At 43.4% G+C, this 27,712-nt stretch overlaps 1 protein-coding gene across 1 annotated transcript in view; it reads left to right on the top strand.

Annotated features, from left to right (window-relative positions):
- Positions 1-561: 561 nt before the first annotated feature.
- Positions 562-27,712, top strand: part of FERMT2 (FERM domain containing kindlin 2) — a 66,663-nt gene continuing 39,512 nt past the window's right edge. The window contains exons 1-3 of the mRNA XM_079768186.1: positions 562-780; positions 1,193-1,358; positions 26,508-26,741. Coding sequence (XP_079624312.1) covers positions 1,202-1,358; positions 26,508-26,741 — 391 coding nt within the window. The 5' untranslated portion in view covers positions 562-780; positions 1,193-1,201. The remainder of the gene's footprint in view (positions 781-1,192; positions 1,359-26,507; positions 26,742-27,712) is intronic.

The following is a 27,712-nucleotide window of genomic DNA, read 5'->3' as shown; positions in this document are numbered from 1 at the left end:
CATTCTTTTTCGGGATGTCCCCGGAGCCGGCTTGGGCATTTACTTTTTCAAGTTTTCTCGTCCCAAACCCTGCTCTCCGGCTGCCCGAGTGCGGCACGGCTCACCGCCCCAAGACTTTTGGACTCGCTCCAGGCGTGGGGAGGGGGCGGGAGGGGCTCGGTTCCCCGAAAACGACCTTGCCCTGGGACTCTGCTGGGGCCCAGCCCCCTCCACCGGCGGGGAGCGCGGGCACCCACCGCCACGGGCCCCGCGAAGCGCGAGACGCGAGCGGGAAGGGAGCGCCCCGCCGCCCCCCGCGCTCCCCCCCCCCCGCTCCCCCTCCTCAGTCCCGCCGAGAGCCCGGATGTTGGAATCTCTCCCTGCGCCCGGTCCTTCATTTCCATAAAAGGGCAGCGGCTCCGCGGGGCCGAGATTGCAGCCGCCGCGGGCGCCCCCCGCCCCCGCGTCCAGCTCCCGCCCCCGCGCGCCGCCCCGCCCCCAGCCGAGCCGAGCCGCGCGCCCCCCGCCCGGAGCGCGCCCGGGGACGCGGGGGAGGGGGCGGCCGGCCCGCTCCGGGCGCTCGGCGGGGCGGAGGCGGAGGGAGCGGGCGCGCCCAGCCCAGCCGGACTCGGGCCGAGGGGCGGGGAGAGAGGGTGGAGCGCGGGGAGGGAGGCAAGGGACCGCGACGACGGGACTCCATTAGTCGCTCCCGCCGGGAGGCTGCGCTTCGCCGGCTGAGGGGGAACCCGACGCGCTGCCCGCGAGCCACCGCTCCCGCGCCGGGTGCCGCGCGAGCCGCAGGTCTGCCGCGCGCGGGGCCGGGACCCGGGGGGAGCGCGGGTGGCCGGAGGGGGAGGAATGTGGAGCCCGCGGGCGGCGTCGGCGGGGCGGGGGCGGCCGGCAGGTGAAGCCGCCGCGGTCCGCTAGGCGGGGGCCGTGCGGGGCGGGCGGCGTCGTGGCCGCGGGGGCCGGCACGGGCGGGAGCGCGGGGCGGCCGCCGGGGAAGGGCGCGGGGCGCAGATCGCTGCCCGCAGCCGGGCCCGCCGCCGCCGCCGCCGCCGCCGCCGCCGCCGCCGCCGCTCTCCCGAGTTGGTGCGCAGCCCCCGGGGTCCCTCACCTCCTCCCGGCCCGCGGCCGCCTGCGCGAGTTCGGTGGGGTTTGCCTTCCTTGGGAGGAGTGACGCTTACGAGAGCCATTTCCTCCGTGCGCGCAGGAAGGAGCCATGGCTCTGGACGGGATAAGGATGCCAGATGGCTGCTATGCGGATGGGACGTGGGAACTGAGCGTTCATGTGACGGACCTGAACCGCGATGTCACCCTGAGAGTGACCGGGGAGGTGCACATTGGCGGGGTGATGCTCAAGTTGGTGGAAAAACTCGGTGAGTACCATCCCAGCCACGTCCAAGTAACGACCACCCAGGCTCGGGGCGGGTTGGGGGCGGGGGGAGACTTTCGACTGGGGGGGGGAGGGGTGGGTTTTGGAAATGTTGGTTGGCCTCCCGCAAATAACTTCTTTTAAAAATGTAAGATCTTTTCAGTGTTTAAACAAATAGACCTTTCCCCCTTCTGCTTCTTGTTTTGTGTTGCTACTCTTTGAAATTTTCGTAATGTGGTTCCAGCCTCCCAATTAATGCATTTAATTACGTAGTTACCCGGGAAAACTTAATTCTTTACCTGTAGCGAGCTCACATGGAAAGAAGTGAGAAAGGTGCGCATAGTGGATGTTGAGAAGGGGATATTACAGGGCTTGTGGCTATCAGTTATCTTCAGTTTACCTGAATGTTGGTGACGTTTGGTATCGGGTAGGATGCAAAGTCTATCTAAGAATAAAATGTACGGGGAAATGTGTAACTGCTGGCGCCAATCTGAAGGTTCTGTGGCTGTCCTGCGTGGTGGAGTGTATTAAAATAATGTTCCAGTCATCCACTCTCACCAAGGGGTGGGGCAGTGTTTGACTCTCTGTAGTCCATGCTTCCAGTAAGCTATTTCGAGTGTTCAGTTTTATATTAATTACAAGCTAGCGAAAGAATTTTGTGTTAAAAAATAGGCATTGAGCTAATTCGAGATGGACAGTGTTTGCTTGGGCACAAATAAATATATATTGAGTTGATTTAAGACGGACTCATTTTTAAACGATAGGGTGTCCCAGCAGGATGAAGTGAAGGGAATTTCACAGTACACACTTTGTGTGATGGATGAAACCATTTTCAGCTGGAAGAAGCTACTGAAACGATCCAATACATACTTTTCTCACAGGAGCAGTGCTGGGAGGACTGCCTTCTGAGCTTTGAAGTGCCTTTTTATGTAGTGCAGCTCTGATAAGGTGACGTGTGTAGCACAGTCTTTGTAGGCTTTTGGACTTTTATTATTATTATTTTTTTTTAAACAGCATTCCTTCAAGCCACTCTGGAAAAGTAGAGAGGTGGTATTTATTAGAAAACATTGCTTACCAAGGGATTATTGTATACCTACCACATAAACTTACAGGAAGAGTGTTCCGGTGCAAATTTGCGGAATAAGACGGTTCATTCAGGTGGACTGTCTTTGTATCCCTGCAGGAAATTTAATTATTGAAGTGCCAAAAAGAAGCTCCTCACGAGGTAGCGTCCTCCTCAGGACTGCATTGTTGGGCTCCCTGAGACAGCCCAGGAAAGAGATCCAGCGGGGGTAGCTCTTTGAAAATGAGATTTTTGCTGTGTCGTTGATCCACTGACTAGTAACTGGTGGTTAAGATTTTTCTCATCTCATTTGAATAAATCAGTCACTGTTTGCAAAATACTGTGAAACTTTTTTTCTTGTCCAGCACTAGTGTGGGGTTATTTAAGGAGAAAATATCAAATATAATTGTTTATATTTTCTTTGTTTTCAAAGGAAACAAGCATTTACATCATAGATTGCTTTATATATGATAAATGGACCTTGTTAATAACACTGGTTTCAACAAGAGATATTTCTTATTATGAAAAAGGAGCTGTTGAAGGTGACTGAGACAACATGTAGTTCTTGAAAGCCAGCCTTTAATGAATAAGTAATGACTTCTATATTTGTATTGCACTGGTTAGAATTGTTTATTACAGAATCACAGGCATAAATAGAAATACAGAGAAGAAACTATTTTCCGAGAGAACTGATGTTAATTTTAAGTGAGTAGTATAATCTTAAATCTTTTAATGTTCATGCATTTTTAGTATTTTATTTAGTGAAAGTAAAACATTCCAACATGGTAGGAAATGTCATGTATGGGGAAATCTTGCATGTTTCTTGAACGAAACCAGTACTGATCTTCTTAATATCTTGACTTCCAAATAGAAAGTGCTTATCTACATAATTCTGACTTTCCTGTTTGGTATAAGTAGAGCTAAATTATTTTTTGCTCCTGGCCTTAGGATTAGATACTTTGAATGGTAAGCTATTTTATTACCCATTGGCGAGTAAGGAGAGAAGACACTCAGTAGAGCAGTATTTAAACTGTATAAAACAGTCTCCAGTAAAATTAGAAAAGAACATGAAAATTCTTGCCCTGGCTGGTTTGGCTCAGTGGATAGAGCATTGGCCTGTGGCCTGAAGGGTCCCTGGTTCGATTCCGGTCAAGGGCACATGCCTGGTTTGGAGGCTTGATCCCCAGTGGGGGTCGTGCAGTAGGCAGCTGATCAGTGATTCTCTCATTATTGATGTTTCTCTCTCTCTCTCCCATGCCTTCCTCTCTTTAATCAATAAAAATATAAAACAAACAAAAAATAGAACGTGAAAATTCTTCACGTGGCCTAGAACTGGGATGACCTGCCTGCTGAAGCCCTAAGTTGTGTCCCTTCTGTCAAAGGGCAGACTAAGTAGCTACTTGTTAACAGTAGCTAAAGTAGATCAAAGCAGCTTGCAGAGTCTAAATGATAAGAGGTGGAGATTATGGTGGGGATGAGAGGGCACAGGGTCTGTGTCTGGATTGCAGAGCAGGGATGGACAAATCAGCAGAACCAATCAGCGGCTGCAGCCTTGGAACAGTTACGGTACCTCAGAACAGTAGCTACCACAGCATTCACCGACAACTGCCAACCCCACATGCCTGTGTGATACCCTTGTTCTCATGAGAGTGTGTATAAATACCAAAGTAGTATGTTTTAAGGCTGTAATAGCAATTGTTTCTCTGGGATTAGTAGATTTTACAAATTAGTAGAGTCCTCCCCTTAACATTGCATATTAAAATTTTGTGTGTATGGGCACATGTGGGATTTTCTGGGAAGAGGCTTCTTAGCTTCCTGTTAGATTCTCAAAGAGGCCCATGATAAGAAAAGGGTTATGACACCACTGAAGGTACAGTGTGCATCCCAGAACTGGGTAATTTAATTAAGCAAGCTAAAAAAAGTAAATAATGCTTCCTTGGTATGTGTCAGCACGTCTTTATATTCAGTTAGAATTTTATAAAGAACTTTAGCACCTCAGTTAAGGTCATTAAACTAAGATTCTTAGATTTATGACTTTATTTCAAAGATCTGAAAGGTCCCTTTTAAATCCTATATAATAAAGAGGTAATATGCAAATTGACCACCATACCATCACAAGATGGCAACAGTGCGGGCCTCGGGTCCTCCTGCACCCGCCCCCGCGCCCCCCCCCCCCCGACTGACAGCTCGCCCAGGCTCCTCCAACGAGCTGCCCATCCCTCTCTTCCTCCCTCCCCCGAAGCTGAAGCCTGACTGTGGTGTCCAACAAATTGGAAGTTATAACTCAAGTCGTTGAGAGTATCCTCCATTCCTCAGCCGGGGCCGGTCACTCTGCGTGCCTGCCACCAGAGTCCCCTTAGCCCTGCCGGGGTCCTCCGGTCCTCCTGCAGCCCCCACTGACTGAGGCTCAGGCAAGCCTCGGATGGCGGCTGCCCAGCCGCCCAGTGCTGGCCCGAGGCTCAGGTAACCAGGGCCGCCCGAGGCTCAGGTAACCAGGACCGGCCGAGGCTTGCGCTGCTGGCAGTGGCAGCAGCAGATGTGTGATGGGGGCGTTGTCTTCCCCTGATGGCCTGGGTCGCCTCCCGCCCCTGAGGGCTCCCAGACTGTGAGAGGGGGCAGGCCGGGCTGAGGGACCCCCCCCCCCCCCCCCAATGCACCGGGCCTCCAGTCTTAGTATAAAACACCTTTGTCATTCTGCACTAATCTTTTAAAAGAAAGCAAAGAGTGTACACCATGAAGTGGGCTTTAGGGAATCATATCATGATGTGATAGAAATGTTTGCCTCTGAGACTTAGTCTAGGCTGATATTAGACAAAGTTCTCAACATTGATCTCCTTAATGTTTATACCTCATTCTAAGAATGAAAAATTATTCACACATTTTTGTTTTTTAGAAATACAAGTTGAGTGCTTGAAATACAATTTTAAAAATTTATCGCATGTTTTGTTAAAAACAATTTTCAAACCTGTGTAGCGTTTTTATTTTAAAGTAAAGGATTAAAATATCAGGGATAAGGATTATAAAAGTAAGATATCATTAATCGGCTGCCTCCTGCACGCCCCCCACTGGGGATTGAGCCTGCAACCCAGGCATGTGCCCTTGACCGGAATCGAACCTGGGACCCTTCGATCCACAGGCCAACATTCTATCCACTAAGCCAAACCGGCCAGGAAAAGTAAGATATCAGAGAATAGAATTGTAAAGTAATTATATTCAAAAATAAATTTTGTAAAGAAGAGGCTCAATTTTATGGGCTTCCCTGACCTTCCTCTGGAGATCATTGAGAAGTATTAAAACTGTTCTCCATAGAGTTAGAGTTTAGTCAGGACTGATGATTCTAAATTCCAAAGAGATACTTTGTTTCCCTGCATTTTAGTAACACTTTATAAAACTTGTCTTTTTAAAACTTCTGTGTATAATGAAATTTTTACCTTTCTATAAAAATTCATTTTAGTTGATGAGTAAGAAATTTTTTATAACATGAAACTCACTGAATGGAAGTCTCTAGCCAACTCAATGAGCTTGGAGGGAAAAATAGACAATGTGATTTCTAAATTTCTTCTAGCTCTGATTATGAGTAGGAAGAATGTAGAAATTGGCTTAGATCAGGTTAAATGATATTCCAGAGGAAAAAAATGTAAGTTGGAGGACTCAAAAGGAACTAAAAAGAAATGTACTATGGAATTGACTTACAAAAATTTGAGGGATATGTTTCTGAATGTAACCTTTAGAAAAGTTGTCCTTGCTTTAGAGTGTGTTATGTTCTTGCCATAATAATGAAATGAGTACATTTATGTTGCAGTTGTATGTTAGAATAGAGTTAGGTTGAGAAGTTATCACACATGATCAAAAAAGAAATTTTGGTTGAAATTATCTTTAAAAATCTTTTAAAGTAGTTTTGGTTTTTTTTAATCCTCACCCGAGGACTATGGTTTTATTGATCTTTAGAGAGAGAGGAAGGGAGAGAGAAACATTGATTAGTTGCCTCACTCATGGCACCCTTACTTGGGATGGAACCTGTAACCTGGGTATGTGCCCTGACAGGAAATCTACCCCCAAGACCCTTCAGTGCACAGGACCACACTGAACCACACTGGCCAGGCCTCTTAAAGTGATCTTTTTTAAAAAAATATATTTCATTGATTTTTTACAGAGAGAAAGGGAAAAGGATAGAGAGTTAGAAACATTGATGAGAGAGAAACATCAATCAGCTGCCTCCTGCACACCCCCTACTGGGGATGTGCCCAAAACCAAGGTACATGCCCTTGACTGGAATCGAACCTGGGACCCTTCACTCTGCAGGCCGACACTTTATCCACTGAGCCAAACTGGTTAGGGCTTAAAGTGATCTTGAAGTATGGTATTCAGTCATTCTATCTCAGAAAAGGACAAAATAACTAGATTTTCCTTTAGAAATTACAAAAATAAATTTCTTTAGTTGACCACCAAAAGATCTTGTTGGAAATATACTGTATAATAGCTATTAAAGAAAATTGAAAGAGAATTGAAAGTTTTACCTTTTATCTAACTACTTTTTGAAATTTCAAACTTTGTTCAAGAATATTAATAGTAAATATCATATAATTTTCATATATCATCAGTTAGCATTTTGCCATTTGATTTCACTTTGCGTGCGTGAGTGCACACACACACACACACACACACACACACAATTTTGAACCATTTAAGTTGCAGACATCAAAACCCTTCATACCTAGATACTTACTAGTAAAATATGTATCACCTAAGAACAAGGACTTGCTCTTAAAAATTACAGTACAATTATGAAATCCAGGAAATTTAACATTGAATCAATACTGTTGTCTACTATGTATCTAGATTCAAATTTGCAAATTGTTTCAGTAATGGCTTTTGTTTCTTCCATTCAGGATCTCATTCCACATTTAGTATAACTAAATTGGCCTCATCCTTTAATAAACCTAACGGCTACCAAGTTTGGAACCATAGGAGAATATATAAGTGGTTTAATAAAATTACATTAAGATACATGTAATAAATAGTACCTGTTTCCAGACTTTATTGTCATTCTATAGAACAGTTCATTAGCCTTTGTCTTTCAAGACATTGCTTTACCTTTTTTAAAAAATATATTTTTATTGATTTCAGAGAGAAAGGGAGAGGGAATTAGAAACATCCTATATAATAAAAGCCTAATATGCAAATTGACCAAACAGTGGAACCACCGGTTGCTATAATGTGCACTGACCACCAGGGAGCAGATGCTCAACACAGGAGCTGCCCACAGGCCCCAGCCCAGCCAAGGTGGGTGCCAGCGGGGGTCCCCTGATTGCCCCGCTGGTCGCCCTGCAGAGGGAGGCGACTGGTGGTCGGGGACAGGGCCGGTGAGCAGGCGGCGCCAGGCTGGCCAAGGCAGGTGCCAGTGAGGCCCCCTGAGTGCCCTGCCAGTCACCCCACAGATCTGCTCTGACTGCCGGCCAGGCCTAGGGACCCTACCCGTGCACGAATTTCATGCACCGGGCCTCTAGTCAATGATAAGAATCATTGATTGGCTGACTTCTGCACACCTCCTACTAGGGATTGTGCCTGTAACCTGGGCATATGCACTTGACTGAAATCGAACCTGGGACCCTTTAGTCCACAGGCCGACACTCTATCCACTGAGCCAAACCAGCTAGGGCGCTTTACCTTTTTTAATAAGATTCTTTATCAGTGCAAATTTCACTTCAGAATATTTTTATAGGTTCTTTGTTTTTAAAGTTTAATTTTTTCTAAGCTGTTTGGTAAGATAATATTTTTAGACATCATTTGGTATAGATTTCCCATCTCAGCTGTCTTCAGGCTGTAGTAGATGCTAATGGATTACACAGAATAGTAAGAAAACTGTCGAGCCCTGCCACTTATTGGTGTGATATATGGACAACTAATCCAACCACTGAGCAACACCAGCCAGGGCAGGTGTTTTTGATCTTTATTTTTGTTTAATTTTAGCCAGTCTAATAAGAATGCAGTGGTTCTCATGATTTTAATTCACATTTCCCTAACGATTAATGATGTTGAGGAGCTTTCCATATGCTTATATGTCATCTGTTTGTCTTCTTAATGTAGTGGCTTCATATCTTTTGCCTTTTTAAAAAAATTGTGTTTTTCTTTCCCTGGTCGGTTTGGCTCAGTGATTGGAGTGTCAGCCTGTGGACCATAGGGCCGAGGGTTTGATTCCCAGTCAAGGGCATGTGCCTTGGTTGCAGGCTCAATCCCTGGCCCTGATTGGGGTGTGAACGGGAGACAACCAATGGATGCATCTCTGTTACATGTTTTTTCTCTCTCTCCTCCCCCCTCCTTTCTCCTCTCCACACTAAAAAATAATAATAAATAAACAAATAAATGGAAAAAATATCCTCAGGGTGAGGATTAAAAAATTGTGTTTATCTTACTGAATTTTAAGAATTCTTTATATATTATAGATACAGGTTCTTTATCAGATCATGTGTTTTACAATATTTTCTCCTAGTCTATGGCTTGTCTTACCATTTTCTTAACACAATATCTTTCAAAGAGCAGAGTTTTTCATTTTAATGAAGACCATTTAATCAATTTCTTTTCTGGATTGAGCTTTTTTAAAAAAATTGTCATGTATAAATCTGCCTATTCAAGGTCACAGATTTTGTTCTCTAAGTTGTATAGCTTCTATTTACTATCTATAATAATAAAAGCATAATATGCTAATTAGACTGGACAGCCAAACGACCTTCCAGATGTCATTCCAGATAAAGCCACAGTGGCGGGGCCAAGGCAGAGACGGTTAGGGGTGATCAGGCAAGCAGGTGAGTGGTTAGGGGCGATCAGGCAGGCAGGCAGAGTGGTTAGGGGCGATCAGGCAGGCAAGTAGAGTGGTTCGGGGCGATCAGGCAGGCAGGCTAGCGGTTAGGGGCGATCAGGCAGGCAGGTGAGCAGTTAGGGGCGATCAGGCAGGCAGGCGAGTGGTTAGGGGTGATCAACAGGCAGGCGAGTGGTTAGGGGTGATGAGGCAGGCAAGCAGAGTAGAGTGGTTAGGGGCGATGAGGCAGGCAGGCGAGCGGTTAGGAGCTAGCAGTCCCAGATTGTGAGAGGGTGCAGGCCGGACCCCCACCCCACCCCCATGCATGAATTTCATGCACCAGGCCTCTAGTTATATATTGAAAGGAGGAATATATGGGTATAGTAGTGATTATTGGAAAGGAAATAATTGTATTATATCAATTTAAGATAATGTTTTATCAATTTAAAATGTAATTGCTATTTTAATTTGGTAGAATCTGAGGTATAAAATAATAGTCCAATGAAAATGATTTATCATTAATCTACTGGAAAACTTAGATATTTAGAACTTAAGTCATAAAAATGAGCCAGTAGTGAAGCATCCTATATAATAAAAGCCTAATATGCTAAGTGGCTGATTGTTCGACCAGTTGCTATGACGCGCACTGACCACCAGGGGGCAGATGCTCTGACCAGTAGGTTAGCTTGCTGCTGGGGTCTGGCCAATCGGGACTGGGTGAGACAGGCCGGATATGCCCTGGAGCCCTTCCACAGTCCTTCCCTGGCCGGCCAACCTCCTGTGGTCCCTCCCTGGCTGGCCGGCCCTGATTGGCCCGATCGGGACTGGGCGAGATGGGCCGGACACGCCTTGGAGTCCTCCCATGGTCCCTCTCTGGCCTCAATCATGCACCAGTGGGGTCCCTCAGCCTGGCCTGCGTCCTCTCGCAATCCGGAACTCCTTGGGAATGTCGGAGAGCTGGTTTCGGCCCGATTCCCACAGGCCACGTGCATGAATCCGTGCACCAGGCCTCTAGTCTTTGAACAATAGTTTTAGATATTAATGATATAGAAGGAAATAAGTCTGGGTTCCAATCCTGGCCGTATCACTTAATACCTGAGTGGTGTTTTTGTTTTGTTTTTAAGACAGGGTTTTCAATATTCAGAATCTCAGTTTCCTTATCTGTATAGCAAGCATGTCAGACTCGTGGCTGGCCGCAAGTTTGACATGCTTGCTATACAGAATAGATAAATAAGTTGGTTCCCTTTACTTTGTAATGTATTAGAGTTCTCTAAAATTGTTTTTTCAAGTATGGTAACTGTCTAAAGTAGAGGATACCATCCTGAAGCAATACCATTGTGGATAAAAAGGTCATTATTATTGGTCTATGTTACTGCATTGAGAATGTTATACTGGTAAAATGCTTTGAACATTGAATCTTCTGGGACTTTCAATTTCAATTCTGCTTCTTAGTGAATTAGTGTGTCTGAGAAAAGAAAAGCAGTAAGGGATTAAAATGTGAGGCTTATATTTGGATTTCCTTTTCTTTTAGGATTCAGTTTTCAGATTTGCTTATTTACTTATAGAAGGACCAGCTAGCTTCAGTGTATTCTTGGGAGACTCTTACAGGTTTCAAGGTGGGGAGCCAATAATCTCTAGCCGGGAGGAGGTGACGTCTGCCTTAAAATCTTTAGTCAATCTTTGCTCACATAGTATTTTATTTATTTATTTATTTATTCATTCATCCATTCCTCACCCTATGCTTAGCCAGAAGGGAGGGAGGGAGGGAAGAAAGGAGGAAGGGCGGGAAGGGAGAGGGGCATCTCTGTGAGAGACATCCATCTGTTGAGAGAGAAACATCTATCTGTTGCCTTCCATATGCTCCCCAACTGGGGATCAGTCCTACAGCCCAGGTACCCTGACTGGGAATAGAACCAGCAACCCTTCAGTGTACAGGACGATGCTCAACCGATTGAGCCACTGTGGTCGGGCTGATCTATGCTATTTTTATATTATGCTGCAGCTAAAAATTACATCAGGTATTTTAAAGATCAGTTGTAATTTCAGGGCATCAGTGTAATGATGCTTTTGATACCTTTTTCTTAATGGAGCACTCAGGGTTATGAATAAAATACCAGTAAAGTGCCAGCATTTTTTTTCCCCCCTCTAACATTTTTTTTCTTTTTTATTGAATTTATTGAGGGTGACATTGGTTAATAAAATTATAGATTTCAGGTGCACAATTCTGTAATACATTATCTGTATATTGTATTGTGTTTCACCACCCCAAGAAAGTGCCAGCATTATTAGATGATGTCTGTTGGATAAGTGCCTTCCAGCTTCATTTTCCTTAATGTAGTTCCTTAAATTCAGATTTAAGAATTTCATAACTTTTTGAAAATTAAAAATAACTTAAAAAAGGCAGACCGTTGCTATGCCAATTTCAAAAGTTTTGTGCGAAGTGTTGATGACTTTTGTGGCTAGTGATAGAGTTTCTTGTTGTGGATTTGAACACTGACTACACTACCTATAAACTTTGTGACCTTGTGCCAAGCTATGACTTGTGACTTAGTTTCCTTATAAGTGAAATGGGGATAATATATGTACCTCATAGGGTTGCTGTGAGGATTAAATGAATATGTGTGTGTGTAGTACCAGTTACAATAATTGTTATTATTTTATTGAGATCCTAATGGACCTCTAAGTTATCTCACTCTTAAATATCGTACAAGTTTGAGGGAATAAATGCCTTAAATAAGTTCGACTAGGAAAGAGGGGCCTTAGCATGAGAAGGAACATTCATGTGTACATGTTCCTGCATAAAGATAATTCTATACACTCTATTTTTGATAGGTTATGGAGACTTCTGTGGGGACAGGATTTGACCTCTCATCAGTAGCAGCAAAGCAGACATTTGTGGAGGGCCAAGCATTACATTAGGTAATGAGAAATAGTCCTCACTCAAAATGTCAGTGGTTTTCTAATACCAAAATGAAAAGATTGGTTTGAATTGATGGTCTGGCTGTGAAGTGCCGAATAAGTGGTACAGGAAGGTGATGGAGCTTTAGAAGCAGATCAATGACTGGCCTCATCTGATGGAGCGTCAGGGTGAAAAGTTAGGAAGAAAGACACTCCAGGTTGAGGACGGCTGTGTTTATTGGAAACTAGCTTAGAGAAGGGGAAGGTAAGATAATAGAGAAGAAACATATAGCTAAGTGGGGAAATTGTACTCTGTTATTCCTTCACTCACCCACTTAATATTTTAAATGAGAACCTACTAAATGCTAGGCACTGTACTAGGGATAGAAGAGACAAAATGTGAACAAAATTAACTCATTCCTTAGCCTCACTCAACTTGAAGTCTTAGGGGCAAGACAGTCTTTAAATAATTCATTGCTATAATGTGATGAGTATTATTAAAATTGAAATAGTTATGGGAGTATGTACCCAGGAACTTGACATAGGGTGTAGGGGAAATTTTCTAGAGGAAATTACTTTTAAACTGAGAGCTGAAAGTGGAGTAGGAATTAGAAGGGTGGCAAAGGACGTTAAGTGTGAGGATATGGGGTGGAAAAACAGTAGGTTGGGAGATGAGAAGTCCCAAAAAGAGAGGTGGACCAAGGGAGGGTGGCCATTTGAAGAACTAAAGAAGTCTAATGGAGGAGCCGTACTGGGGAACCAGTGGCCGGACAGGCTTAAGAAATAAGCAGGTACTTAAAGTGCTTTGATAACCAGGTTTAAAAGATTGTGTTTCACCCTGGTTGGTGGGCTCAGTGGTTAGAGCATCGGCCTGGGGACAGAGAGGGGAGGTCTCAGGTTCGATTCAAGGGCATGTACCTGGGTTGCAGGCACCCGGTCGGGACGCTTACGGGAGGCAACCAATCGATGTGTCTTTCACATCCATGTTTCTGTCTCTCCCCCGCCCCTCACCCCTTTCCTCTCCCACTCACTCCCTTTTACTCTCTTAAAAAAAAAAAAAAGAAACATTGGAAAAAATATCCTCGGGTGAGGATTAACAACAAAAGACTGTGTTATAATAAGAACTGTGAGATAGTATAAAAAGATTTTAAACAGGAAGAGACATCAGATTTTTATAAATTTGAAGTTCCTTGGGTACATATAAGTCAATAACAGAAGATATAAGCCTCTTGGATTCCAAGAAATGTTTTTTTCCGGTAGTCTACACTCCAGTCCTGTATTAGGATTTGTTAGTACTTTCTGAGATAAATTTAAATTATCAAAGGCAATAAAATATTCAAAGTGATATCTTTTTTAAACTATTGAATAGCTTGTGCCTTTGATCACCTTTAAAAGACAAATCCTATTAGCACTTCTATGCGTCAAATATTAGCTGATGAATTCAGCCCTGATGTTCCTCTCAGAATGTCAGATGTTGACATTGTATGGACTCTGAGTCCAGTCTTCTAGGAACTAAGCCAAGTTGAACCAAATAAGTAGTAAGCCTTCAGGATTGGATGGAAAGTTACCCACCCTCTGGAAATGAATAATCAGCATACTTTCTATTTGTGCGCATTCTGTAATTGTATGCATGGTTTATGTGATAACACCTCTCAGCTACTTTGAGTTAGTATATTTTGTATCAGATGTTAAGTTGAAATTGGTAGACATTATTTGGGGTTTGTAAGTAACTTGAAAAGATGATTTTGTTTTGAGGAGTGAATTCCTTGATTTTCAGTGTTAGCTATGTCACAGGAATATCCATTTGCCAACTTTTTATCAGAAGTTTCCTTTCTTTTTTAAAAATATATTTTTATTGATTTCAGAGAGGAAGAGGGAGAGAGAGATAGAAACATTAATGATGAGAGGGAATCATTGATCGGCTGCCTCCTGCACGCCCCACACTGGGGATGGAGCCCGCAACTCCAGGCAGGCCCGTGACCTCCTGGTTCATGGGTCGATGCTCAATCATTGAGCCAAACTGGCCAAGCTCAGAAGTTTATTTTCTAAATGTTTTGCCTACTTGGTCAACTCATCTGCCTTAGTTAGTCATTGAAGCCTTAAAAGTTTGCTGAAACTCTCACCAGAATTTTATTCTGCTGCAGACCTTTGCCTTTAAGATTGCTTGAACTCTACCTCATAGTAGTCCTCTTACTAGTGCAGGCCACTTAGCTCTGAGGTGGGAAAGATACTGAGGGAAGGCAGTAAATACAGTGCCCACGTGACACATACCTCATAGATCCCCGACGAGACCTGGTATTTCCACTTTAGCAATCTCTTTACCTCCCTGTAGATGTACAGTCTGTCTTCTTTCTCACCCCTTAATATCTATTTTTGTGAGGATGTGTTAAGTGCTGCTGGTATATATTAAATCATTAATAAATGTTTTAGTGCTGTTATTCAAGCCCTGGGCATTTTCCAGCTTTCCTCTTCACTTTCCAGCTGCCCTCTCTCATCTCTAATGGTCATCATTACAACCTATGATTCCCTCGTAGACACGGCTCTTGTGTTTGGCTTCTCTTCAGGTTGTGCCTTAGGTCAGGTAGGTCCAGCTTGCAGCTGGTCTTGCTGCCAGCCCTTCCTTCTTCTGATGCATTCTCCACAGTCCCATCATGACCACCTCAGACCACAGTCTGATTGAGAGCCTGCGTTTTCTATTCGACAGTTACTCTTAGCACATGTTGGAAACCCCCTCCCCCCCTCACGACCCAGGTAAAATGTCACCTCTTCTTCAGAGCCGAAATCTTTCACATTTAAAGTTGGTGGCCTCTGTGGCATTTATCTGTTTAGCTCATTTGACTAATTGTGTCCCTCACTTGGACTATATGCACCTCTAGGATGGGAATTCTTGCTTACTAGTGTTATATTCCCAGGGCTAGCTTTATGTCTGGCGTACGGTAAGTACTGGGAAAATGTTTATTCATTCATCTACTGATTGTGTACCTGAAGAGCAAAGCATTTCATTCACTTTGCCTCCTCTTTCCCTGATAAAGAAGGAACAAGAACGCACATTCTAAAAGCAAGGGAGAGGGGGGTCCTCACCTTTCTCAAAGCGGAAATTAAAAGGTGTTTGGGGAGAGAGAGACCAAAAGGCTGGAGGATAAGGAGTTTTTAAGAAAAAAGATTGTGATTCTATGGTGAAATTATTATTTAAAGTCCTCTATATTTCGGGAAATATGAGGGATACCATTGTAGAGTTAACTTATAAAACATTTAAGCATTCATTTTACTTGTTACACATTATTGCCAATAATATCTCATTAGAAACATTAGAAGATTTGTTTCAGGAATTGAATAGGAAAACAGAAACTGAAAGTTGTCTATTGTCAGTAGCTTAGTAAAGGAAAGAAACCTTGGCCTAAGACGACAACGTGCAGCTGGGAAAGAGGAAGGAGGCCGGTCAATTCTTGGAGTTTGTGGGAGGAGGACTGGGGAGTAGCCGGTTGCCTTACGTTAGCAGGAAGTCCCTGTCTCCCTCACAGTTTTCCAGCAGCATCTGCTCTCTTCCCCTCCAGTCCGCTCTCTGCCCGTGCCACTGCTGGTAGTTCTCACGAAGCATTAACCGCAAACGCCTATGATCAGTACAGTTTAATATTGCCGGTAATATTCTTTGGGTGACTTTAGATTGGGTAACAGTCTGATTTGGAACCTATTGTTTATAATGTTTCTCTGTGGTGAATCAGAATTCTAGGACTAACAAAGGAATGTTTGGAACATCATCATTTTGCACAGTAGGAATTGTCTTGAGCAAAGGAATCCATGCTTTTTAGGAGGGAGAAAGTCAGTTGTTTGATTCCCCATGTCTGCGGGAATCTCTGCCACATGTCCAGTTACATGGAAGCATGTTTTAATTCCGAAGTTCAGATAAAATGGATTTTTAACCATACAATTAAATGAACAAATCTTAATGTATTTCTTGATGGTTTAAGGATAATTTCCTTGTTGGGATTAATGTTTTCTTAGAGTAATGGAACACCTTTAACATTGGCAGTATGAGGATTCATTCATTTATCAGCTGTTGTGTGCCAGGCACTGGGCTAGGTGCTAGAATTACAGGGTAGGGGCAGAACACAGAGTTTATTCTTGTATTATTTATCAATTGTTGTGTTTTCCATACGTACAACTGTAAACCTACATTTGCCCCGCCCTGTATAAGGGTGATTATTGTCAGCTGGGGAATGACAAGCAAGCGTTGAATAGATCTTGGCTATTGTGTGGAAAGTACTGAGTGGAGTCAAGGAGACCCGTTAGGAGGCCGCTGCTGGGTCATTGGAAGAGATGATGGCTTGAAATAGGATGGTGCCGTGGAGATGGAAGTGGAGATTTTTGGAAGTGGAACTGAAGGGCTTGCTGATGAATGCAGGGAACGCAGGAAAGAGAAGAATCCATTACTTTTAGGTTTCTCACTTGAGCAAATGGGTTGATAAGTGCTATTTTGTAACCATAGGGATAGGAGAAAATTGGGTTAAGTTTGGGGATACTAAGTTTGAGGTGCCTGTGAGACATCCAGAGGGAGATGTGGGATAGACGGTAGGTTGTATCAGCTGGCGCTCTAAGCAGAAGGTTGGGCTGGTGAGAAAACGATGAGGGCGGCATGCCATTTAAAGCCACGGGAATGGTCGAGATGTCTAGGGAGCCCGTGTAAGGAGAGAAGTGCATGGCTCCTAGACGGCGGGACGGCCGCAGAGCAGGTGGCAGGGTGGCTTCAGAGAGGTAGGAAGAGAGAGGCTTCTTTCCTCCTGACACAAAGGCAGGTGACCCGCCGGCTGCAGGTGAAAGGAGGTCTGTAGATCTGGTTGGCATGTAGGTGAGACAGTTCCAGTCTGATGGCATCTGTGTCCTCGGAGGTAGAATCCATGGTTGTCTACTGAGAAGGAGGATCCTCCGGAGTTGGAGGAGGGTTGAGAAGTTGGACATACAGTGGCGGACAGAGGGACGGAGTGGGATTGCCCACTGATGTCTTGGACCCTGTTGACTCTAAATTTATAGTAATTGTTTCAGTCTGCCTGGTTGTGAAACAAAGGAGGAAAAATCTTCTAAGTGTGGTAGGTGAGTGCCTAGGTGGTACAGTAAATGGTGTGTGTGTGGGGTGGGGGTGGGGGGGCGTGCGATGGAGTTAGGAGGACACTGGCCCATGATGTCTGGTCTGGTCGGTTTGCATGACTCGCTTGGCAGCCGTGTCAGACCAGGCTGCTTAGTTTTGTTACTCGTGCTCTGGGATTGGCATGTTCTTTTTTTTTAATATATTTTATTGATTTTTTACAGAGAGGAAGGGAGAGGGATAGAGAGTTAGAAACATCGACGAGAGAGAAACATTGATCAGCTGCCTCCTGCACACCCCCTACTGGGGATGTGCCCGCAACCAAGGTACATGCCTTTGACTGGAATTGAACCTGGGACCCCTCAGTCTGCAGGCCAACGCTCTATCCACTGAGCCAGACTGGTTAGGGCGGCATGTTTTTTACCATCAGTAAAGACAGGCAAAAAACTCTTGAATATGGTAATAGTTGTATTACCTAATTTGTGGTTCAAGAGGATTGTAAACAAAGGAAACAGCAGAAAGTGTCAACAGTGTTAGCAAAATTAAAAAATGTCTATTTACCAAAAATAAGGCATGTACCCAGAAAGCTTTTTTCTGTACTTAAGATTTAAAATGAAATGTTTGCTTACCAAAGATTATCTAACATGATATAAATGTTGCTTCTGGCCTATGGAAGTTAAGAGAATACTGAACAAATTTTATATTTCCTTCTTGATTAAAATTCTTTCTTAAATGTGCCTCTAGAACTAGAAGCCATTAAAAGTAATATCTTGTCTTCTCTTATTCCAAACTGTTACTAATGAGTTACTTATTTTTAAAATGTGGGTACTTAAGAAAAACAAGTTATTTGGTTAATTATCTATTTACCAGTTTCTTGACTTTTTAAACAAAAGTTTTTGTTCAAATGAGAGCAAAAAGTTGTATTTTAGAAGGCTATATCAAGTAGTAATTGCTGTAGCCCTATTAGGAATAGATTAAATATGGTGTTATCAGTAGTGTATCTCAGCCCAGATGGTGTGGCTTAGGGGTTGAGTGTTGACCTATGAAGCAGGAGGTCATGGTTTGAGTCCCAGTCAGGGCACATGCCCGGGTTGTGGACCCAATCAGTGGGGTGGGGGTGGGGGGGCGTGCAGGAGGCAGCCAATTAATGATTCTCATTAATATTTCTATCTCTCTCCCTCTCCCTTTCTCTCTGAAAATCAGTAAAAATATATATTTTAAAAAATAGTGTATCTCAGTGATTTTTCAACCTTTTCATCTCATGGCACATATAAAGTAATTACTAAAATTCTGCGGCACACCAAAAAAAAATTTTTTTTGCTGATCTGACCAAAAAATCCCAGCATATAACTTTTGATTCATTCACACCAGATGGCTCAATTGTTGTGTGGCTGTTGTCATTTTTATTTGGCAGTCTCAGGGAAAAGAGGTCAGTGCCCCTGACTAAACAGTCAGGTGTTGCATGTTTTACAAATTGTTGCAGCACACCGGCTGAAAATCGCTGTGGTACCTCCTTTCTTCCTGCTCCTCTTCTCTGCAGTGTGAGCTAGCTGTCATTGTATAAAGAGGGGCACATAATATTTTCTCTGTAGCAGGAAAAACTTTGAAATAGTTGTTTTCTTTTGTGACTCGTGGAGCAGGTGAATGCTTTGACACCAAAAGCTATTTGGTAGTAACCAGTATACAACCAATATCTGTGTGCTCAGCCCCCGATGATGAATCCAACGCCTTCTGTTCCTTAAAACACACACGATGTCTTTGTGGAATAAATATACAACCACTTCTTGAATTTGAGGAGCATTCTATCACAGTTGAGGGAGGAGATTTTTATTGACTCAGTTAATGTTTAGCCATTTGCAATTTTAATTATATGAATTTGAGTGCCTGTCAGATACAATTTTATGTGCCACAGAGCACAGCATGATTGGCTCTATTAAGTAGGGGAGGGACACAGGAATAATTCTTTCCAGAATCCTGGCAAAATGTTTTGAAAAATTAACACGTTTTACCAAAAGTTATTATAGAAGACATTTGTCATCTCTATTATACCAGAATCTAAGTAATTCTTGACTTCTAAAAATTACTAAACAGGCTAAATGTATAAATAAATAATGATATCCCTTTTTTTCTCCCCTCACCAAGGAAAATAAACAAGAACTTCATAATAGTACATTTTTCCCTTTAGTTTTTCTTTCTGAAAATGTTTGTAGTTATGGTAGGTTGCTTCTGAAAATCTAGAAATAATAATTTAAAATCACAATATACCAAATAAAAGAAAGTTACACGGTACCTGGAGCATAACTGAAAATCATAATATCGGGAAAATTGACTATTAGAATATGTTGCTGAGCACGATCTACCCTTGAATGCTTTCATAAGACTAATGGAAACAAGCTTACCCTGGTGATGTCTGCTAACTCCTACCATGGCAAGTGTCTGGCTGATGTTTTACGTGTGTGTGTGTGTGTCTGTCTGTCTGTCTCTCTCTCTCTCTCTCTCTCTCTCTCTCTCTCTCTCTCTCTCTCTCTCTCTCTCTCTCCCATTCAGTTGTTTAATGTTATGTTTGAAACCAAGGCTGCCATTCCCAAAACGCAGAAATGTTTGTTTATTTGGAACATGGTTCAGGGCCCCCGTTGGGATGGGGAGGGCAGTTAACCAGTTAACTGCCACAGTATTTTGGTTTTTTTTGTTGTTTCGTTTTTTTAAAATATATTTTATTGACTTTTACAGAGAGGAAAGGAGAGGGACAGAGAGCTAGAAACATCGATGAGAGAGAAACATCGACCAGCTGCCTCCTGCACACCCCCTACCGGGGATGTGCCCGCAACCAATGTACATGCCCTTGACCGGAATCGAACCCGGGACCCTTCAGTCCGCAGACCGACGCTCTATCCACTGAGCCAAACCGGTTTCGGCTGCCACAGTATTTTGAATTTAATTAAAAAAAGTTCCGCCGCTTGTGTCTATAGACACTTACGGTGTACAAATGGTTAACATGTATGAAAAGTAATTTCAACGTTTTAGAGTATGCAAATACAGGGATGTCAATGATTACTCCTTTATAAATCCTAATACCACACAAGAAAAATAAACTATTATTTAACTAATTAGTAGCATTTTCTTTTGCTTGCCATTATTTGTTCGTAATTATTTGAGAAGTCAATGTTCCTTTTAGAGTCAGCATGTTTTTATGCTTGTGGTTAGTCTGTAACTAGAGAAATAGGTAAATGTGTGTATTGATATCAGAAATCTATTGTGTGCACAGTGTTTATACAGGTTACAGTTGCATAGTGTGTTATGGTTTAACTTGCCACTGTAGAGACAAGTAGTGCTGTGGCATGCTAGATAACCTAAGTACTTTAACGGCTATTGCATTGACATATGTTGCTTTACACACACACACACACACACACACACACACACACACAATTTGTGCAGTTAAGTATTTTTATTGTGCACTTAGGTGGATGGTTCTCAGTTGGTATAATATCATTTTTCTCAGGATTTTGGTCAGTTTAAACTTGGTTTTTGCTACCTCTGAGTAGAAAAGATATATTCTTGTGATATCCTGAGTGGAGCCATTTGTGGGTCTTGATGTGGAGATACTATTAGCTTCAAAATAAGATATATAGTATAATACAAAGCTAGCACCAAAGAAAGATTTTTCTAGAAGGTGGAAAACATTGTCTTGCAATTTAAGAGAGCCCAGTCAAGTCTCTAAAAAGTTTTGAAGTGACACTGTGACACAGTGACCTTCAGCTGAGGGTTAGTCAAATTAAAAAAAGAAGAATTGTAAACATGTTTTAAGCTTAACAGGATCATTCCAGTCTGTTTAAGTAACCCCATCCTAGCTTTCCCTTCCTAAAAAGAAAATTAAAAATACTGCTTGGTCTTGCCGCCCCCTGTCTACCCCTCCACCATCATTATTCTCCCCTCTGTAACAAAATGCTCAGGAAAAGTTGTCTCTTCCTATTTCTGTTTCCTTACTGCTCAACCATGGTAATTCAAACTTGCATCATTTCCACTTCCACCTTAACTTTTCGTGTGGTCTCATTTCCACTCATGCACACCCCTGCCCTGCAGTTCTTCAAAATTATCAGTGGTTATGAAATGTAAATCACTCCCTTCCTTAAAACCAAAGTAGTGTGGGCTGGGTCCAGGCATTCATATATTTGAAAAGTTGCTCAGATAATGCTTATGTGAAACTAGTGGCCCAGTGCATGAAATTCGGGGGGGGGGGGGGTTCCCCTCAGCCCGGCCTGCACCCTTTCCAATCTGGGACATCCCTCTCGCAATCTGGGACTGCTGGCTCCTAACCGCTCACCTGCCTGCCTGACTGATTGCCCCTAACCATACTGCCTGCTGGCCTGCTCGCTCCCAACTGCCCTCCCCCCCCCCCCCCCCCCCCGCCGGCTCACCCCCAACTGCCCCCCGCCCCCCGCCGGCCTGCTCACCACCAACGGCCCCCCACCACACCGGCCTGATCACCCACAACTGCTGTCCCATCCTGGCCTGATCACTCACAACTGCCCTCCCCTCTTGGCCCCTAACCGCCTCTACCTCAGCCCTGCCACCATGACTTTGTCCAGAAGAACGTCCGGAAGGTCTCCTGGAAGGTCTCCCAGTCTAATTAGCATATTACCCTTTTATTAGTATAGATAGGCCGAAAACCACTGCTCTAGTGGCTTCTCTTGCACTCATAATAAAATCTAAATGACTCTGACCTTGCTCTGATGCCCTCTCCTCTTTTCTTTCCCTCCTCCACCCTAGTCCCCTCGGTTTTCTTCAAAGATGATGGAACTTGTTCTCATCACTCTCTGGCACTAGGACAGTACCTACTGTTGAACACAGTACCTGTTCAGTAGATAGCTGTTGAATTAATGAGTATTTTATAGACACTGTTGTTATTCTGTAGTAGTGATCACCCTATAATAAATGCTGTGTAGGTTGCTGGCATTTGAATCTTCAAGAATGCTACTGAAAAATTCTGCTATGGGAACATCTGTCACAGTCTAACCTATGAACCAGGAGGTCACGGTTTGATTCCTGGTCAGGCACGTACCCGGGATGCAGGCTCGAAACCCAGTGGGGGGCGTTCAGAAAGCAGTTGATCAATGATTCTCTTGGATCATGGATGTTTCTAGCTCTCTCCCTTCCTCTCTGAAATCAACAGTCTAACTGTTCCGTCTTCCAGGACTGTAAATGCCTGATTTTCCCTGTTTCCTTACTGCTCAACGATGGTAATTCAAACCATGTATACCTTGGATTTCTGTCTCTTGGCATGTACACCATTGACACTTCCGATCTTTTCTGGTGTCCTGTTTCTGCTTTTGTTTTGTGTAATTTCTCTTTCCTATATTGTTATTTGTCCAGTATTTTCTGTGGGTAAAAAAGACTGATCTTGCCAGTGTTGCCAGTCAGTGAGAGACTCTCTTTCCTTCTGTGGGTACACTACTCATATGGTGTCTAGTACATCTTTGTCTCATTGTTTGGATTGTATGCCCGTTCTTGTCTCATTATTCTTGCTGTGTGCAGCTACTAGCTGCTCCTTTGGTGTGAAACACCATGATGGTTGGACTTTAAAGGGAAGATGGCATCGGGGGAAGTATCTGTTTCTCAGGTCAGAGTTTGAAGCCTAATTGATGGAAAGTCGAGATTTTATTACATCAGGGGCCCCGCAGAGTTTTTCTGTAAAACTCCAGAGAGTAATGTTTTGGGCTTTGTGGGTACTGAGGTCTCTGTCACAACTACTCTGCCCTGCTGCTGTAGTGCAGAGCGGTCGTAGATGCTGTGAAACACATGAGCGTGCCGTGTTCCATAAAACTATGAACACGAAAATTTGAATTTTATATAAAAATTATATGAATAATGTTATTGTTATTTTTTTATCCCCTGTGACATTGTGATTTATAAAAAATATATATTTAATCATTTAGATGACCAAAATACATTTCTCATATCCATTTGGTCTTCCATAATTGCTGGCACTCAGCTCCTGGGACTCCTGGGACTCCTGGAACATTTCCCAAGTGTTGGGAGGTGTCTTTTGTTAATGAATTGCCTTTTGGAAACCACCTAAGGATGGGGGCTGGTTGCCAGGAGACCCAACCATATAATTAAAGGGTTGGAATTTTTTTTCTTTTTCCCAATTATAGTTGACATACAATATTATATTAGTTTCAGGTATACAGCATAATGATTAGACATTTATATAATTATATTAGAGGCTCGGTGCATGAAATTTGTGCACGGGGGTGGGGGGGTCTCCTCAGCCCAGCCTGCACCCTCTCCAATCCAGGATCCCTCTCACAATCCGGGACCGCTGGCTCCTAACTGCTCACCTGCCTGCCTGATCGCCCTTAACTGCCCCCCCCCCCAGCCTGATCACCCCTAACCACTTCTGCCTGCTGGCCTGTCACCCCTCACTGCCCCCCCCCCCCCTGCTGGCCTGGTTGCCCCATGCAGCCTGCTGTTCAGTCATTTGGTCGTCCCTCATTACCCCACCTGCTGGCCTTGTCGTCTCAAGCAGCCTACTGTTCGGTAGTTACTGTGAGGGTGTCCTGACAAATTTGCATATTACCCTTTTATTAGTATAGATAACTTAGGAAATGAAGGGTTGGAACTTTCATATATATATATATAAAATTGATTTCAGAGAGGAAGGGAGAGAGCTAGAAACATCCATGATCCAAGAGAATCATTGATCAACTGCTTCCTGCACGTCCCCCACTGTGTTTCGAGCCTGCATCCCAGGCACGTGCCTGACCAGGAATCAAACCGTGACCTCCTGGTTCATAGGTTGATGCTCAATCAATGAGCCACACCGGCCGGGAGGTCAGTTTGATTCCTAGAAGTTAGAGGGACTGGAGGTGGAATCCGTTGCCAATGGGCAATGATTTTAATCAGTTGTGACTACATAATGAAGCCTCCATAGAAATCCACAAGCACGGGGTTGGGAAAGTTTCTGGTTTGGTGAACACGTGGAGATGCAGGGAGAGTGGCAGCCTGGAGATGGGATGGGAGCCCTGCGCCCCTTCCCACATTCCTTGCCCTGTGCGTCTTCCCGTCTGGCTGCTCCTTAGTTACACAGTGAGCCAGTGATCTAGTAAGTAATGTGTTTCACTGGGTACTGGGAGCCATTCTAGCAAAGTTATCAAACCCAGGGGAGGGGGTCACGGGAACCTCTGGTTTATAGCCTGTCATTGGGAAGAACAGGTGACAACCTGGACTTGCAATTAGCATTTTGAGTTGGAGGGGGTTGCTGGTACCTCCCTCTGCAGCCAGTCCGTCAGAAGTACATAATCTGGGCTTGCATCCAGCGTCTGAAGTGTGTGTGGTGGGGCAGGTCTGGGAGGACTGAACTCTTAACCTGTGGAACCTGATGCTGGCTCCTGGCAGACAGCCTCAGAGTTGAGTCGAATTCTTGAACACCCTGCTGGTGTCTGAGAATCATTTGCTTGTGTGGGAACACCTCTCCCCCCCACCGGGCAATTGGATCTGGGAACCCAAGTCATCCTCAGATCATATAAGAGTCTAAAAAAAATGTTCTTAGCCGGTGGGCCCTCCAAAACCAGGCAGAAGGCAGGATTTGGCCCTGGGGCCATTCACACTAATGACCATCCCTATATAGTTTCGACTTGAAAAGTCCGATTCCTGACCTGCTGTTAAAAGGCCTTTTAGCACTCCCCATTGTTGATGCTGTCTTTAAATTTTAAACTTCTGGTGTTGGTGACAAATGGCCTCTTTATGAATTTTATCTGTAACTTATTCCAAAGAGCTACTCAGCTCCTTATATCACGCGGTGTCTTAGTCTCTGTGTTTCAGCATCTTGCTTACCGCTGGGCCACATTCGAGACTGCAGTGTAGTATGTCTTTACAGTACTGCCTTCTGTCCTGATACCATTGTAAAACAGCACAGTTTTGTCTGTTTGTATAAGCATTTCTTTTAAGCTTGTACAAATGCTGTTGGGGCTCCTCCCCCGCCACAGGTCACTGGCTGCTGTGGCGGACAGGTCCTGAGGTCTCTGAGTTTGCTCTGCCTGAGTGTGGGTGGTCAGTCCCTTGCATGGCAGCCAGGAAGTGCTGGGAATTTAATGGTCCTGAGAGCAACCCTCAACCCAGGAAGTGTAGGTTTGCGTTTTTATATGCAAGTATGTTATTTTCTAGGGTTTTGTGTGTGTTTTTCCTTCCCCTGGAAGGCTTTGTTTGACTGTTCTTTTTTTTTTTTTTAAAGTATCATTTTCCCTTTTTTTGGTTCATAGTTTAACATGTCCGAAAAGTTTTCACTATTATTGCTGCTTTAAAAACTAGCTGGCCACGTGTGGCTCAGTTGATTTGGGCATCGGCCGGTGCACCCCAAGGTCATAAGTCCCATTCCTGTTTGGTACATGTGCAGGACGCAGCCAATCCGTGTTTTGCTCTCATCCTTCTTTCTCTCTCTCCTCCCTTCCCCTCTCTCTAAAAATCAGTTAAGGAAAAAAAAAAAAACTAGTTGGAGTTAGGTTTAGATTGTATGTGTATTTTGCTGGTTTACTGTTAACAGCTGCCTTATCTGGGGTAGCCAAATCTTACATAAATTATATTCTTTATTTGGTTTTATTTAATTGCATAGGGCTGTTAAATAGTTTAACAAATATTAACATTTTCTGTTTCACTTGTACCAAAATACATTGGGGGGAAAGTTAGCATGACTTTATAAATTACTTTTCTTGGAATATATTTGGGACATCACGTAGGTTTTTGTTTGTTTTTTGTCTTTCTCTTAGATTGCCCTGTTACTTGTGAGTGGCTTTTTCCCCATGCTCTTCTTCCCCTAGGCTATTGGTGTTTGCTCACTCTGGTTCCCTATCTTACTTTTCACCGCTCCTTACCCACCTCAACACACTTCTGCAGCTTCACTAACTTCAGCCTTCTCACCTACTTTATCATCAGAATATTGTCCATTCCTCAGGGCGGGGCTCAGAACCCACCAACTCCTCTTTATTATTTATCCTTCAGATTCCTGTCCCCAGGGTTCTCTGTTCCCTGAATGACTAGAGAGAGTGTTTACCCTGTCATCCAGGAGTCCCCTGTTGTACCTCCCGTAGGCATTATTAGGGGCCCAGGGTCTTCTGCCCCAGCTACCTGTATACTGGCTTCCTGGGCAGAGATGTGTTTTTCAGCTGTTAGTATTTCTTTTGTGCCTGTCCCATAATAGGAACTTAGTATTTAATTGTTTATATTAAATACCCAATTATTTAGTTTTCTGCTTTTAAATTTCTCTCTAGGTAATCTTGGTGATTTTTAAAGTATTTTGTTTGTACCTTTTTTTTTATAGATGTAAAAAAAGATTGGTCTGACCATGCTCTCTGGTGGGAAAAGAAGAGAACTTGGCTTCTTAAGACACATTGGACCTTGGATAAGTATGGCATTCAGGCGGATGCTAAGCTTCAGTTCACTCCCCAGCACAAACTGCTCCGACTGCAACTTCCCAACATGAAGTATGTGAAAGTGAAAGTGAATTTTTCTGATAGAGTCTTCAAAGCTGTTTCTGACATCTGTAAGACTTTTAGTAAGTATTCGATACATTCTTCATGAAAGTATGAGTTGTGTGAAGCATGTATGCCATGACTGATGACTGACACTTAGCTTATCTCAAGGAGCAGGGGTTGGGGTCACCTCTCTATGTATGTATATTTATGAAAGTTTTACTTTATTCTTTAAAGTTTTTGTATTACTTTAAGATAAAGAAATATGTAGATTTTTTTCCTTTCTAGAAGTATGTCGGGTATTTCTTATGTAATACTTCATTCTGATGACGTATTTTTATGGGAAAGAGAAGAGGACAGGGAAGGAAACTGGTATTATTTTCAGAGGGATGTAGCTTTTGCAGTGTTTCCTTCACGTAAGTCACTATTTGATTTTAGCGATTCAGGCAGATTATGTCACTTCCCGCATCCAGGGCCTGACAAAGCTGCTAAGGAAATGGCTATGAGTGTTGTCTTCCTTAACCAGCCTACAATTGGAATACTCTTGTAGGAATTCTATTTATGCTTTCTGACATGAGATGTGGATTCATTTTGGCTGACCCAATTATGTCATGTGACTAAAAGAATTCAGCCATCAGTGAAAATGTGAACTGTCATCTTTATCACTAGTTTATAACTATTGTGCTATAGATTAGAGTAGCAATTTTCAAACAGTGTGCCATAAGAATTTTTAAAACATGCAATACCTAACTATTTAGTCAGGGGCACTGACTTCTTTTCCTTTAGATTGTCAAATAAAAAAGTGACACCAGCCAAAACAACAATAGCTTTCTGGTGTGAATTAATCAAAATTATACCTGTATTTTTTTGGTGTGCTGCAAAGTTTTAGTAATTAGTTTATGGGTGCTGTGAGATGAAAAAGGTTGAAAATCGCTGGCTTAGGGGGAGATACAGGTATGTTGACATTACTATTTTGATCTAATGACTCTGAAATTATAATGGTTTTTATGTTAATGAAATTTTTAAGAAAAATTAAAGTAACAGAAAAGTATAG

The sequence above is a fragment of the Cnephaeus nilssonii genome, assembly GCF_951640355.1.
Source record: "Cnephaeus nilssonii genome assembly, chromosome: 4".
Lineage (NCBI taxonomy): Eukaryota > Metazoa > Chordata > Mammalia > Chiroptera > Vespertilionidae > Cnephaeus > Cnephaeus nilssonii.
The sequence above is the reverse complement of the archived record's forward strand: the minus strand, read 5'-3'. Positions and strand labels throughout refer to the sequence as shown.